Source organism: Cebidichthys violaceus, unplaced genomic scaffold, assembly GCF_023349555.1.
Source record: "Cebidichthys violaceus isolate CVI_PGR_0920_01 unplaced genomic scaffold, fCebVio1.0.p SCAF_13, whole genome shotgun sequence".
NCBI classification, from domain to species: Eukaryota; Metazoa; Chordata; class Actinopteri; order Perciformes; family Stichaeidae; genus Cebidichthys; species Cebidichthys violaceus.
In genome coordinates this window covers 10,359,294-10,370,864 of record NW_027176296.1, presented here as the reverse complement: position 1 = coordinate 10,370,864, position 11,571 = coordinate 10,359,294, and the positions used below count along the sequence as shown (strand labels likewise).

The window sequence follows — 11,571 nt, the reverse complement described above, 5'->3', positions numbered from 1 at the left end:
AGACAGACTGACTTACAGCTGTCAGTTGTCTGCACTGCTTGTCTTCATCATTATCATCCTCTGGATTGCTGAACAGAATTAAAGACTCATCATCCTCCTTGGCAGGTTATCAGTGGTAGTGCCAGCGCTATATCTTCAAAATGCAGCGACTGGGGTTAAGGGAAGTGTTGCTGCTGTGTTGTGCAGCAGTATGTGCGTCTGGGATGAGGAGAGAGTACTTCCTCAGGATAGAGGAGGTGTCTTGGAACTACGCCCCAAGCGGGATGAACATCATTCAAAACCGCACACTGCAGGACGATGAGTGAGTACATACTTAGTATATTGCCTTGATTATGAGTCAGTCCAGGCAGCCGTCCGAAAGTTGGTCCAAAATACAGCAGCAAGACTCCTCATTCGTACCAAGAAAAAATACTATCTTTCCTGTAATGGCCTCCCTTTAAAATAGCCTTACTTTAACACTTATTCCATCTGTTTATCAAAGAAAAATTCAGTGTCACCGTGTAGTGCATAGTGTCCTTTGGAGAGTGATTCTTTATATTTGATATTCTTTCTGTGCAAAATGCCTTTTATATTTTTACTTTTACCCATTTTAACCAATTACTTATGTTTCATTTGAACTATTTATTTGTACTTTTTAACCTCTCTGGTCAGCATGCTTTAAAAAAACAAAACAAAACAAAAAACTGTACGCTTAATACAATTTATATATTCCTTCCTTTATTCACACATGTATGCACATACAGTACATTCAGAATTCAGCAGGTACAAAAACAACAAAACTAAACACAACACAATATTGCGTTTTTGAAAAATACAAAATCATAATTAATCTCAGTAATAAATTGTGTAGTATATTTATCTAAATAATCTAGGAAGACCATTTGTGGTTAAAACCATGTCAGATCATAAGCAGTGTTTGTGGGTAAAAAAGGCCTGTTGTACATGCTGACTCACTGTCATGACTTACTGGGAAACTTGATTAGTTCAGAGCCATCGTTAATGTTATGAGTAACACCTCTGCTTTCCCTAAAATCACATATCAAAATGTCTGATGTGAAAAGGCCTAATCAGCAAGAGACTAGATTTAGTTTTAAGCAACTCCATTGTGATTATTGTGTTTTTTCAGTAGCTTTAGCCAATCACAGGTTTTTGGAATATTTTAACTGTAACCCATAATAATCCTTGTTCTCTCTCTCTGTAGAGAAGCCTCTGTCTTTTTAAAGAAAGGCCCCCAGCGTATTGGCTCCATCTACAAGAAGGCTGTGTATAAGCAGTACAGCGACACCACCTACAGGACAGAGGTGATGAAGGCAGAGTGGCTGGGCTACCTAGGACCCCTGTTGATGGCCGAGGAGGGAGACACAGTAATTGTACACCTGAAGAACACGGCAAACAGACCTTACAGCATCCACCCACATGGACTGAACTACAGCAAGGGCAATGAGGGTGAGGGATTAATTAATTGATGGCCAGGCTTAGCAGGCTGATAGATGTGTGACTTTGTGTGCTTGTATCTGTCTCTTCAGGAGCCCGTTACCCAGACGGTACTGGTCCAGAGCTGAAGCGTGACGACTCAGTGGCAACTGGTACAACAGTAATATATGAGTGGACCCTCCCAGAGAGCCACAGCCCAACATCAGAGGACAGCAACTGCATGACCAGATTCTACCACTCCCACGTTAACACACCAAAAGACATCAACTCAGGACTGATGGGACCCCTCATTGTCTGTAAGAGAGGTACTGGAACCTTTTTAAACTCATAGTATCTGGTGATTGAACTTTAGTACATTTATTTAAGTGCTCTAATATTTTCAGGTACTTGTGCTTTAGTTTTCATTTTCTGCTACTATATCGGCTACTTCCACTCCATTACATTTCAGAGGGAAATGTTGTACTTTCTGTACTCTCTGTTGTATATTCTGAATGGGAAACCTACTGTAAGGCCCAAACAACTTTTTCCTCATTTAACTTCTTGCTATCAACCTTTCCATTTTTTGAGCTAATTGTTTCACCACAAGTTAAACTATCAAAAATATTGCTGGATTCTAGTCAAATCTGTGAGATCAGCTGTGGCAATACCAAAAACCAGCATCTAAAATAGTAAGAAGTTTATTGAGAAAATAGTTTTGTAGGGGCACTTAAGTACTGTAGGTTTCCCCTTCAGTACTTTAATGCACGTAATCCTAAAATGTCCACTCTCCACTCCTCTGTAGGAACTCTGGACCTACATGGAGACAGCTCAGGAGACTATCTGTACGCTCTGCTCTTCATGGTGTCAGATGAGAACTTCAGCTGGTACCTGGACGACAACATCAGGACGCACATTACAAATTCTCCCAGTGGCCTGAAGGAGGATGAAGATTTCATTGAGAGCAACAAAATGCACGGTGAGTGGTAGTATCCAGGTACGCATACCCATATACATACACATACAAATACCTTTAACACTGATTTAATTGCAGGTATAAATGGTTTTCTGTATGGTAACCTACCTGGACTGAGCATGTGCCAAGGCAACAAGATCCACTGGCATATGATTGGCCTAGGCAATGAGGTAAATATTGGATTTTTAATATCATCATCATTATTATTATTGTTGTTAATAGTTTTATTATTATTGCTATTACTAATATTAATGGTATTATTATTATCACTAAAAAAAGTCTTAATTGGGGCACATAACCAACCAAAGTTCAAAATATGCAACTAATTCTTTAATCATTGTTAATTTTACATTATCATATTTGCCACGATGATCATGTCATTTGGTCGCGTGTGTGCACGTGTGTGCACCCTTGAATAAGTGAGTGAGTGAGTGTGCACCTCTGTGTCTCCCCTCGGCTAATCTCGCATTCTGCTGCAGCAAACATAATAATATTTTGGGTGCCCATGGCTGCATGCTCAAGAGCCTCTTGTGGTTGCGATGACTCACACTTTCTCCAAACAACTTTCACAACTATTTTATACTGCCATTGACTGCCTACTGACTTGTCACTCACTGCTCTAAACCATTTTGGGGTGTTTTCATTCAATCACACAATACAGCAGTGGTCGTAGCAGACCCACCTTGCAGAGATCTGCTTTCTACTGAGTAGTACTACCTTTTGCAGTCATTGTCTGTTTAGTCTTTTTGAGTACATTTAGAAGAAGCTAAGTGTATTTGGAAAGCTTTGTCAGCCTGAGTGGGCCTATATTGACAATATGTTAATTTATACTAACAATACCAAGTACCTGTAATAGGACTCATATTTATTGTCAAATTGAGTGCAGGCAGTTCTAGTTCTCATTTTGTTGCTGAAAGTCTGAACAGTAACTGTCACTGTTCCACCTTTACAATTGCATCTGGCCTCTGTTGACAGTTTGTTGAAAAAACTAAATTTGTGAACATGTGTTACTTTTTTGCAGGGCTGCTAAACTGGACTTACAATAGCCCACGTCATGTCTTGGAGTTAGCAGCAAGCACCTGGTCTTAACCCAGTTTAAATGTATTTTATCTACAACAGGTGGACATGCATTCAGTTCATTTCCATGGCCAGATCCTGACCACTCAGAACCACCACACAGACACAGTCAGTCTTTTCCCCGCCTCCAGCACTACAGCTGAAATGGTAGCTGACAATCCTGGACACTGGCTGCTGACGTGCACTGTCAATGACCATTTGATGGGTGAGCTGACTTCCTTAATTCTTAATTTGGATTCAAGCAAGACCTTTTGTCACCCAGTTGGATAATTAATTAATTTGTTTAGTATTTGAGTGTGAGTTTTTGTTTTGTGGTTTTGTCTAGCTGGAATGCAGGCGCTATTTGAGATCAAGAAGTGTTTCCCCAACGTCCACAAGCCCCGGCCACACGGTGAGCTCAGACCGTTCTTCATTGCTGCTGAAGAGGAGGTCTGGGACTACGCTCCTACACCGCCTACTGATGGGTTGGTTACTGTACACGCACGCATGCATGCACGCAAACACATACACACACACACACACACACAAACACTCTTACATAAATTGTCCAGGCTAATCTTCATGATTCTGTAAGAGACCTGTTAATAATTTGTACTGTATGTATGTGTGTGTGTGTGTGTGTGTGTGTGTGTGTGTGTGTGTGTGTATAGTGAAGCAGATATGTTTGTAACTAGAAGTCAAAACCGTATTGGAAGCCGCTATAAGAAGGTTCGCTATGTGGAATACACGGACATTACCTTCACAACAAAGATGCTACGCAGCCCAGAGGAGCAACACCTTGGAATTCTGGGTAATCCAGGCTGGGCAGGGGTTGGTCGCACTTTTTTTTCAGAGTCAGAGATGCTCTGGAGGCACAAATAAACTCAAATTAGTACAGCCAAACATGCTTGTTACTAAATGAAAAATGCTATATATTGATAGTATGGTATGTAACTAAGTATATTATTATATGTCTTTCTTCCCTTTCAGGTTAAAACTTGCCACTGGACTGTAACTAACAGTTATTTTCATCATTGATTTCATCATTGATTTCATCATTGATTTCATCATTGATTTTCATCATTGACTAATCTATAGATTACTTTTTCATTTTTTATTCATCACAACTTCCTAAACATTTTCAAATTGCTTGTTTAAAACAAACAACAATTTGGGTTGCAATGACTGAAAACAGGGAAACAGCTTTCTTTTAAAATCTTCTGACCATCTAGCCTTGTTATTGTTGAAGGCATTAAATGTATTTGTTCATATTTTGGACAGACTTTATGTCCTACTTAACAGTTTGCCAGTTTCAACACTAATGTTTGAAATATGTCGGCAGGATCTTGTTAACATAATGAGATACCTCCCAACATAATGTCATCTAATGGTCCTTTGTCCTAAATTTGTGCTTGTGTGTCTATTTGTGTCCGTCCATGTCTCCAGGTCCTGTGCTGCGAGCTGAAGAGAAGGACACTATCAAGGTGGTGTTTAAGAACAAAGCCAGCCGGCCTTACAGTATACAGCCTCATGGTGTTCAGTACAGTATAGAACAGGATGGGACGCTCTATCACAATGTATTGGAAGGTTAATACAAGCACATGCACTCACACTGTTATCAATGTACTAGATTATACATTAGACACTTTCTTATCTTGTTTTATGTCTCTGTCTTTCCTGCCATACACTTCTTATCCTCCTCAGAGTCCCATACAGCAAAGAAACTGCGGGAGTTGAAGAGGGAACCAAGTGAGCTACCTGGATTATTACAGTGCCAGTCTAAATTAGCATGCATTTGCAATATCATCATTATAATATTCCTCTTTCTTTTATTACATTTAGGAGTGGTGACCCCTCCCCCAGCTGCTCTGGTCAGACCTGAGACGTTGCACACCTATGAATGGACGGTGCCATTGGGTGCTGGTCCAGTCCAAGGGGAGGCTGACTGTCTGACCTATCTGTACTACTCTGGAGTGGACCCTGTTAAAGACACCCACTCTGGACTGGTTGGACCGCTCCTTATCTGTCGTCCTGGATCACTGAAAAAAGGAATACAAGTAAGAAGAGAGCGTCAGAAACTAAACTAATGTTTGATCAGGTCACATCCCATTGGATCTGGTGTTTCCAGTTGTGATTCGGGGGATATTTGCAGTATATTTGGACCTAAATCTGATACATATCTGGCTTGGAGCAAGAAGGCTGGAGGACAGCTTCAATAGAGGTCTGCAGTAGAGGTCTGCTACAGAGGGACACAGAAAACTGAAATGACTGAAATGTATCGATGAAATCACAATTAGACACCTTTCCTCCTCTTCCGTCTCTCTTCTCCTCATATAGAAAAACTATAACAAAGAGTTCCACCTCATGGCCACTGTGTTTGACGAGAACCTGAGCTGGTATCTGGATGACAACATTAAGTCCCTAACCACTGCTCCCACGAAGCCTGCTTTTAACAAGGAGGACGAGGGCTTTATTGAAAGCAACAAGATGCACGGTGTGTAGGACACACACTCACACACTGATCACTTTTTCCCTTTATGATTTTATCATTTTTGAGCTAATCACTGTAGGTTTTGTTTCTGTGTCTTTCTCTTTTAGCAATCAATGGCTTTGTGTATAGGAACCTCCCAGGCCTGACCATGTGTAAGGGGGATACGGTAACATGGCATGTGTCAGGACTGGGTTCAGAGACGGACATCATCAGCCTTTACTTCCAGGGAAACCGCTTCATCTACCGCCAGAACAGACGAGACACCATCAGCATCTTCCCTCATATCTCACACACTGTCACTATGGAGCCAGACAGCATGGGTATACATCACTTTGTCTCTCTCTCACGCACACATGATTGTACTTTTTACTTGTGAGAAGCTTCAGTGACATTGTTGTATTTGGGAAAACTTTTGTTTTGATCACACAACACAATTCAAACAGAATGAGAATAGAACATTTCTGTGTGTGTGTGTGTGTGTGTGTGTGTGTGTGTGTGTGTGTGTGTGTGTGTGTGTGTGTGTGTAAGTGTGTGAGAGACCCAATGATTTCAAACACCAAGTGTCTGGGATAATTATTGAGCCTAACGTGTACATTGTGTATTTCTGTACATATGATGATTGTGTTTGTTTCAGGTCAGTTTGAAGTGGTGTCAGCCACAGTGAACCATTACCGTGGTGGGATGAGAGCCAACTACACGGTAGCGAAGTGCAGCATGTTTCAACGTCAGAGTGAGACTATGCTCCACTCAAAAACCTACTACATCGCTGCCATGGAGATGGACTGGGACTACTCTCCAAACCGCACCTGGGAGGCTGAGATGTTCCGCGGTCAGGAGAGGTACAATACCACCTGCACACCAATTTTTTTCCCCCTAAGATGTCAAAGTCATGACCCAACCTACTCTGCCTGTGTATGAGGAGAAAGGTTGGTTGGGGTTAGGGTAGAGTAGGGCGGGTCATGACTTTGCCATCTTAGGAAAAAAATATCGCCCCCTGCACATTTACTGCATGAAAACAGTTGCTTAAAAAATACCTGGACTTCTGCGGACAGTTGCAAAATTGGCCTCCAAAGATTGATGACAGCGGAAACCATGCACTGCCTATATTAACATTCATGCAGTTTATTTTATTATATAAACATTGTATAAAACTTGAAGGATACGATAAATGTTGATTCTCTGAATATTTCTTATTGTCCATAAATGTCAGGAAAAGACCAAAACCAGTAATAAAATTGATCTGACTAAGAACACTGTACTTTATTTTTGAGTCAGTCCCACACACCGGCATGCAGCTGAGCACAAAACATGGATTCAAAATAGTGCCCAACAAGTTCTCTGTCTACACCTGTTTAAGTAACGTTTTCTAAAATTCCCAGCTGTTGTAGAAAATGGAACCTTTTGAAAATGAGAATTTTTATTGGCGACCTGTTTATTAAAGGTTTTGAGAAGGAACCAAAGGGGCTGAGAGATGGACTAACACATTGTTGCTTTGTTGACAATAAGAAAAATATACAGTAGAATACCACCAGTCTTATCCTTTAAATCTAGCTTTTTAAAAACTTCTCTCCTTACTATTTTATTGAACTCTGCTCAGTTATTTATGTCAAGATGAAATAACGCATCTAATTTTTTTTGTTGTCTTCAGTGTTTTGTATCTTTTGATAACCAAACAGTAAAACACAGATTCATGCTCAAACACATCCACATGTGGTAAACACACACAACATGACAAACACTCTAATTTAATCCTCTGCAAAATAAGCCTGTCTCGCTCCCTCCACAGCCCCGCTTCTGTCTTCCTGGACCAGCAGGGTGGGTTTATAGGCTCCCGTTACAAGAAAGTGGTCTACCGCCAGTTCACCAATAACAAATTCACCAAGCAAGTGGAAAGAACAGCTGGTACAGAACACCTCGGCATTATGGGTAGGCAGGGCAGCAGAAATGCACAAACTGTGATTGGAATATTAAAGCCACAAATACTATGTATGAAACATTATGGATTCATGTTCCAGCTTGATTGGTCTTGTAATCACAACACTTTCCTGTCTTCCAGGTCCAATGATTCATGCTGATGTGGGAGACAAGGTGACGGTGGTTTTCAAAAACATGGCGTCCAGGCCTTATTCCATCCACGCCCATGGAGTCAAGACAGAAATCCCGGATGTTCATCTCACCCAACCAGGTAGTGTCTCTACCTGCTTGCAGATCATCAAGAAATATTGGAATTAATCCCAGAATGCGACATTTTAATTGTAGATTTGTTTCATTATTATTGTGTAACAATTAAAGCGCCCTATGGCTTTAATTTTCTGAGAATATCAAAAGGACTCTTTATTGGTTGCCCTCAGGACTATCTTTCCCTTCACTCAGCTCTAATAAACTGTGTAACTTTAGTTTTCTTCACATAGTATGGGATTCAATACCTAGAAAAATGTATTTCCTAGGTGAGACTCACTCCTACTACTGGTATGTTACAAAGAATACAGGACCAACCACAGAGCAGGAGGAGTGCTCTGTGTCAGCATACTACTCCACTGCTGATGTTACCAAGGTACGCTACACTAACTCACACACACACACACACACACACACACACACACACACACACACACACACACACACACACACGCACACACACACGCACAGGCATTCACACACTTTCCTCGCCTCCCTGCCTAACAGGACCTGTACAGCGGTCTGATTGGTCCGTTGGTGATCTGTCGCCGTAGCTGGGGCAGGTGAGCATCTCTGCATCATTTCATGCAGCATATACAGTGTGCTTGTGTGTTTTCAAGGTATGATGAGGCAGGAATACATTTTTGTTCTGCATCACAAAACAATATTATAAAGTATTTTATAGAGTGCTAATTTACAGCTTTATAAACTGTGTTTCTTTCAGGAGTCTTGGTGTGAAAAAGGAAGTAGAAGAGTTTGCGCTGCTTTTTCTGGTTTTTGATGAGAATGAAAGTTGGTAAGTAGAGTCTAACCTTAAAACTAAATATTAACTTTTTAGACCTTTAGTAGTTAGGACATTTAAATGCAAAACAGATTTTGTCTATTTACTTCATGGTATCTAACAAGGAAAATGTTGTTTTTGGTTTTATATTCTGAGGTTTTGAAATTGTCTGAAATGAATGCCGCCACCAATGGAATTGATTGTACTTTTAATTGTGGTAAATAACACTATAAATTTGAAATACTTACTTTCTGTAAACCCTCTCACAGATCATCAGGATAATCCACAGACTTTAATGTCAACATTTTCCATTTAGAGAATTTCATCAGTAGATGGTTCAACAGTGAAGTTTATTGGCAATTTTACCGGGTCCTACCTCATACTCCTAGTCCTCATTTATATGGTTTGGTTACATAAAACACACTCTCCGAGTATATTGTACATCACTGTCTATGCTGTTCATATCTTTCTGCAGCAATGCCAGGCAGATAATCTTCTGTTTATTTACTATACTATATTTGGCAAACTATTACTGTTATTATTATTATTATTATTATTATTATTATTATTATTATTCCAGGTATCTGGACGAAAATATCAGGACCCACATCAGGAACCCTCGCACAAACTTGAAGGATGATGAAACCTTTATAGAGAGCAACAAGATGCATGGTGAGATAAAGAAAATAAACGGCATCATTTTGACCGATTACTTTAGATGTCTAACAAAATGTCCTTAATGTCTTTCCAATATGTTTGTTTGTGTGCTTTTCTGTGTATGCAGCCATTAATGGTTATATGTATGGAAATCTGAACGGTTTAAACATGGAGGTGGGTGATAAGGTTTACTGGTACCTGATGGGAATGGGCAATGATGTGGACATACACACCGCACACTGGCATGGACACAGTGTGGAATATAAGGTATACAAGACAAACAAACCTGCAAGACATGCCTACACAATCACACATTACACAAACTAATACAGACAAATTCCAACTATTTTTTGCTCTTTCTCGCCAGCTGGGTGGAGGTCCTCATCGTACTGATGTGTATGAGCTGTTTCCAGCAACCTTTCAGGTAAAACCTCAAAACATCCTGACATGGAATCAACTGATTTTATTTGTCTTATTAGATTTACACGTTACTGAAACTTCAAGGGATCAGTGTTTGAAAAGGTTATTTTTCATCATCCATTGGATTGTAAAATATATCAAAATATATTTTCTTAAAACAGGTTACAAAATTAATAAGGAATACAGATTATCTTAAAATATTTTTTTTGCTCACTTTTAAGACAGGAAATCAGGTAAAAGTATTGTTTTAATTGTGTTGCTGCATATATGATATAAGTGTACCTTTGCCAATCCTACCATCTTTAACAGCAAATAAATATATAAAACTTTAAAATGTTAAATGAGAACATTTTGCATCAGTTAGTTACAGGAAAACTAGACTCAGTTGGCTCAGTGCTGTCAAACATGAATAAAAATGAAACTTGTGACTCACTTGACGTTTCCATCCTCTCCTTGTTCAGACTGTAAAGATGCGTCCTCAGTATCCTGGTTCCTGGCTGCTCCACTGTCACGTCACTGACCACATTAAAGGTGGCATGGAGGCGATGTATACTGTTACTGAGAAAGGTAAGGAAACTAATTGGGCAGGGACATGAATTCAGGCTAGGTTAAATACTAATGCGAAATAATGAGTATGCTGTGCAAAGAGTGACATGTTTGTTTCACGTCAACAGCAAAGAAGAAGGGAATCTTTGGCTGAACAGTTGAGAAAAAGTATAGAAGACAGCAGAGATGAGCTTAAATTTTATTTCAGCAACCAATTCATTAAACGCTCTTCATAAAATCATCTTAATGTGAACGGTTACTTGTGCAGATAATTACATCTCAGAATACACATCACAATTCATATATAATAAAATGTGCATTTTTAAAATTGTCTATCTGCTTTGATATTTTCCCAAATGACGAAGTAAATGACGATGTAAGAATAAATAAAAATGTAAAATGAATGAATAGTTTTATATAACTGTTATGTGTGGCATGTAATGACAGCAGTCGGGCAGCAGGGGGCACTGTAGCCTTAGAGTACACTGTCATTGCACTGTGTGCGGAAATAAAATCATTTGTAACACAAGTGAACATTGTTGTCTTCAGCGATGTAACTCAGCTAACACATCACTAGGGGAAACATGTATCCTTTGGAAGAGCCTCTGAGTGATTACAGTGAGGTAGGGATGTAATGTTCCCTGAACAATTTGATGCCTTGGGCATGATTTTAGCTGGTGCCCATTGCATCGCAACCAATCATTGTGTTCATACACTCACACAGAAATTGCTAAGCTTTCAGAGCTACACTTAAAAGAAAATATTTCTTTTTTTTCAATTATGTTGTAGGTTATTCCCTAAATACCTGAATAGTCTTTCCAACTTTCCCTAATGAATTTAAGATGGAAGTAATTAGCTATTAGGGTGATTGGCAACCCAGCAAATACGGCCTATTTAATAGGCTAGTTATGTTGTTGTGGGCTTTTTTGTAATAATAGCATCAAAATAGTATTTGTAAAAATAAAAAAAATATATATTTTTTTCATTCCAACATTATTACTCAAAAACTCAAAAACCCTAGTGGGCTGAACAACATTTACTGAAAAAGCATGCAGT

The 11,571-nt window shown here is 39.5% G+C and overlaps 1 protein-coding gene across 1 annotated transcript; it reads left to right on the top strand.

Annotated features, from left to right (window-relative positions):
• On the top strand, positions 1-11,049 carry cp (ceruloplasmin). The gene is made up of 24 exons (XM_068707737.1): positions 1-301; positions 1,202-1,446; positions 1,527-1,739; positions 2,216-2,389; positions 2,465-2,556; positions 3,506-3,668; positions 3,789-3,927; positions 4,114-4,253; positions 4,889-5,029; positions 5,147-5,191; positions 5,285-5,499; positions 5,780-5,936; positions 6,041-6,253; positions 6,568-6,772; positions 7,720-7,859; positions 7,990-8,118; positions 8,381-8,487; positions 8,619-8,674; positions 8,836-8,907; positions 9,473-9,564; positions 9,677-9,816; positions 9,917-9,973; positions 10,431-10,536; positions 10,644-11,049. The coding sequence occupies exons 1-24, from the start codon at positions 141-143 to the stop codon at positions 10,667-10,669; spliced, it is 3,228 nt and encodes a 1,075-aa protein (XP_068563838.1). The 5' UTR covers positions 1-140; the 3' UTR covers positions 10,670-11,049.
• The last annotated feature ends 522 nt before the right edge of the window (positions 11,050-11,571 follow it).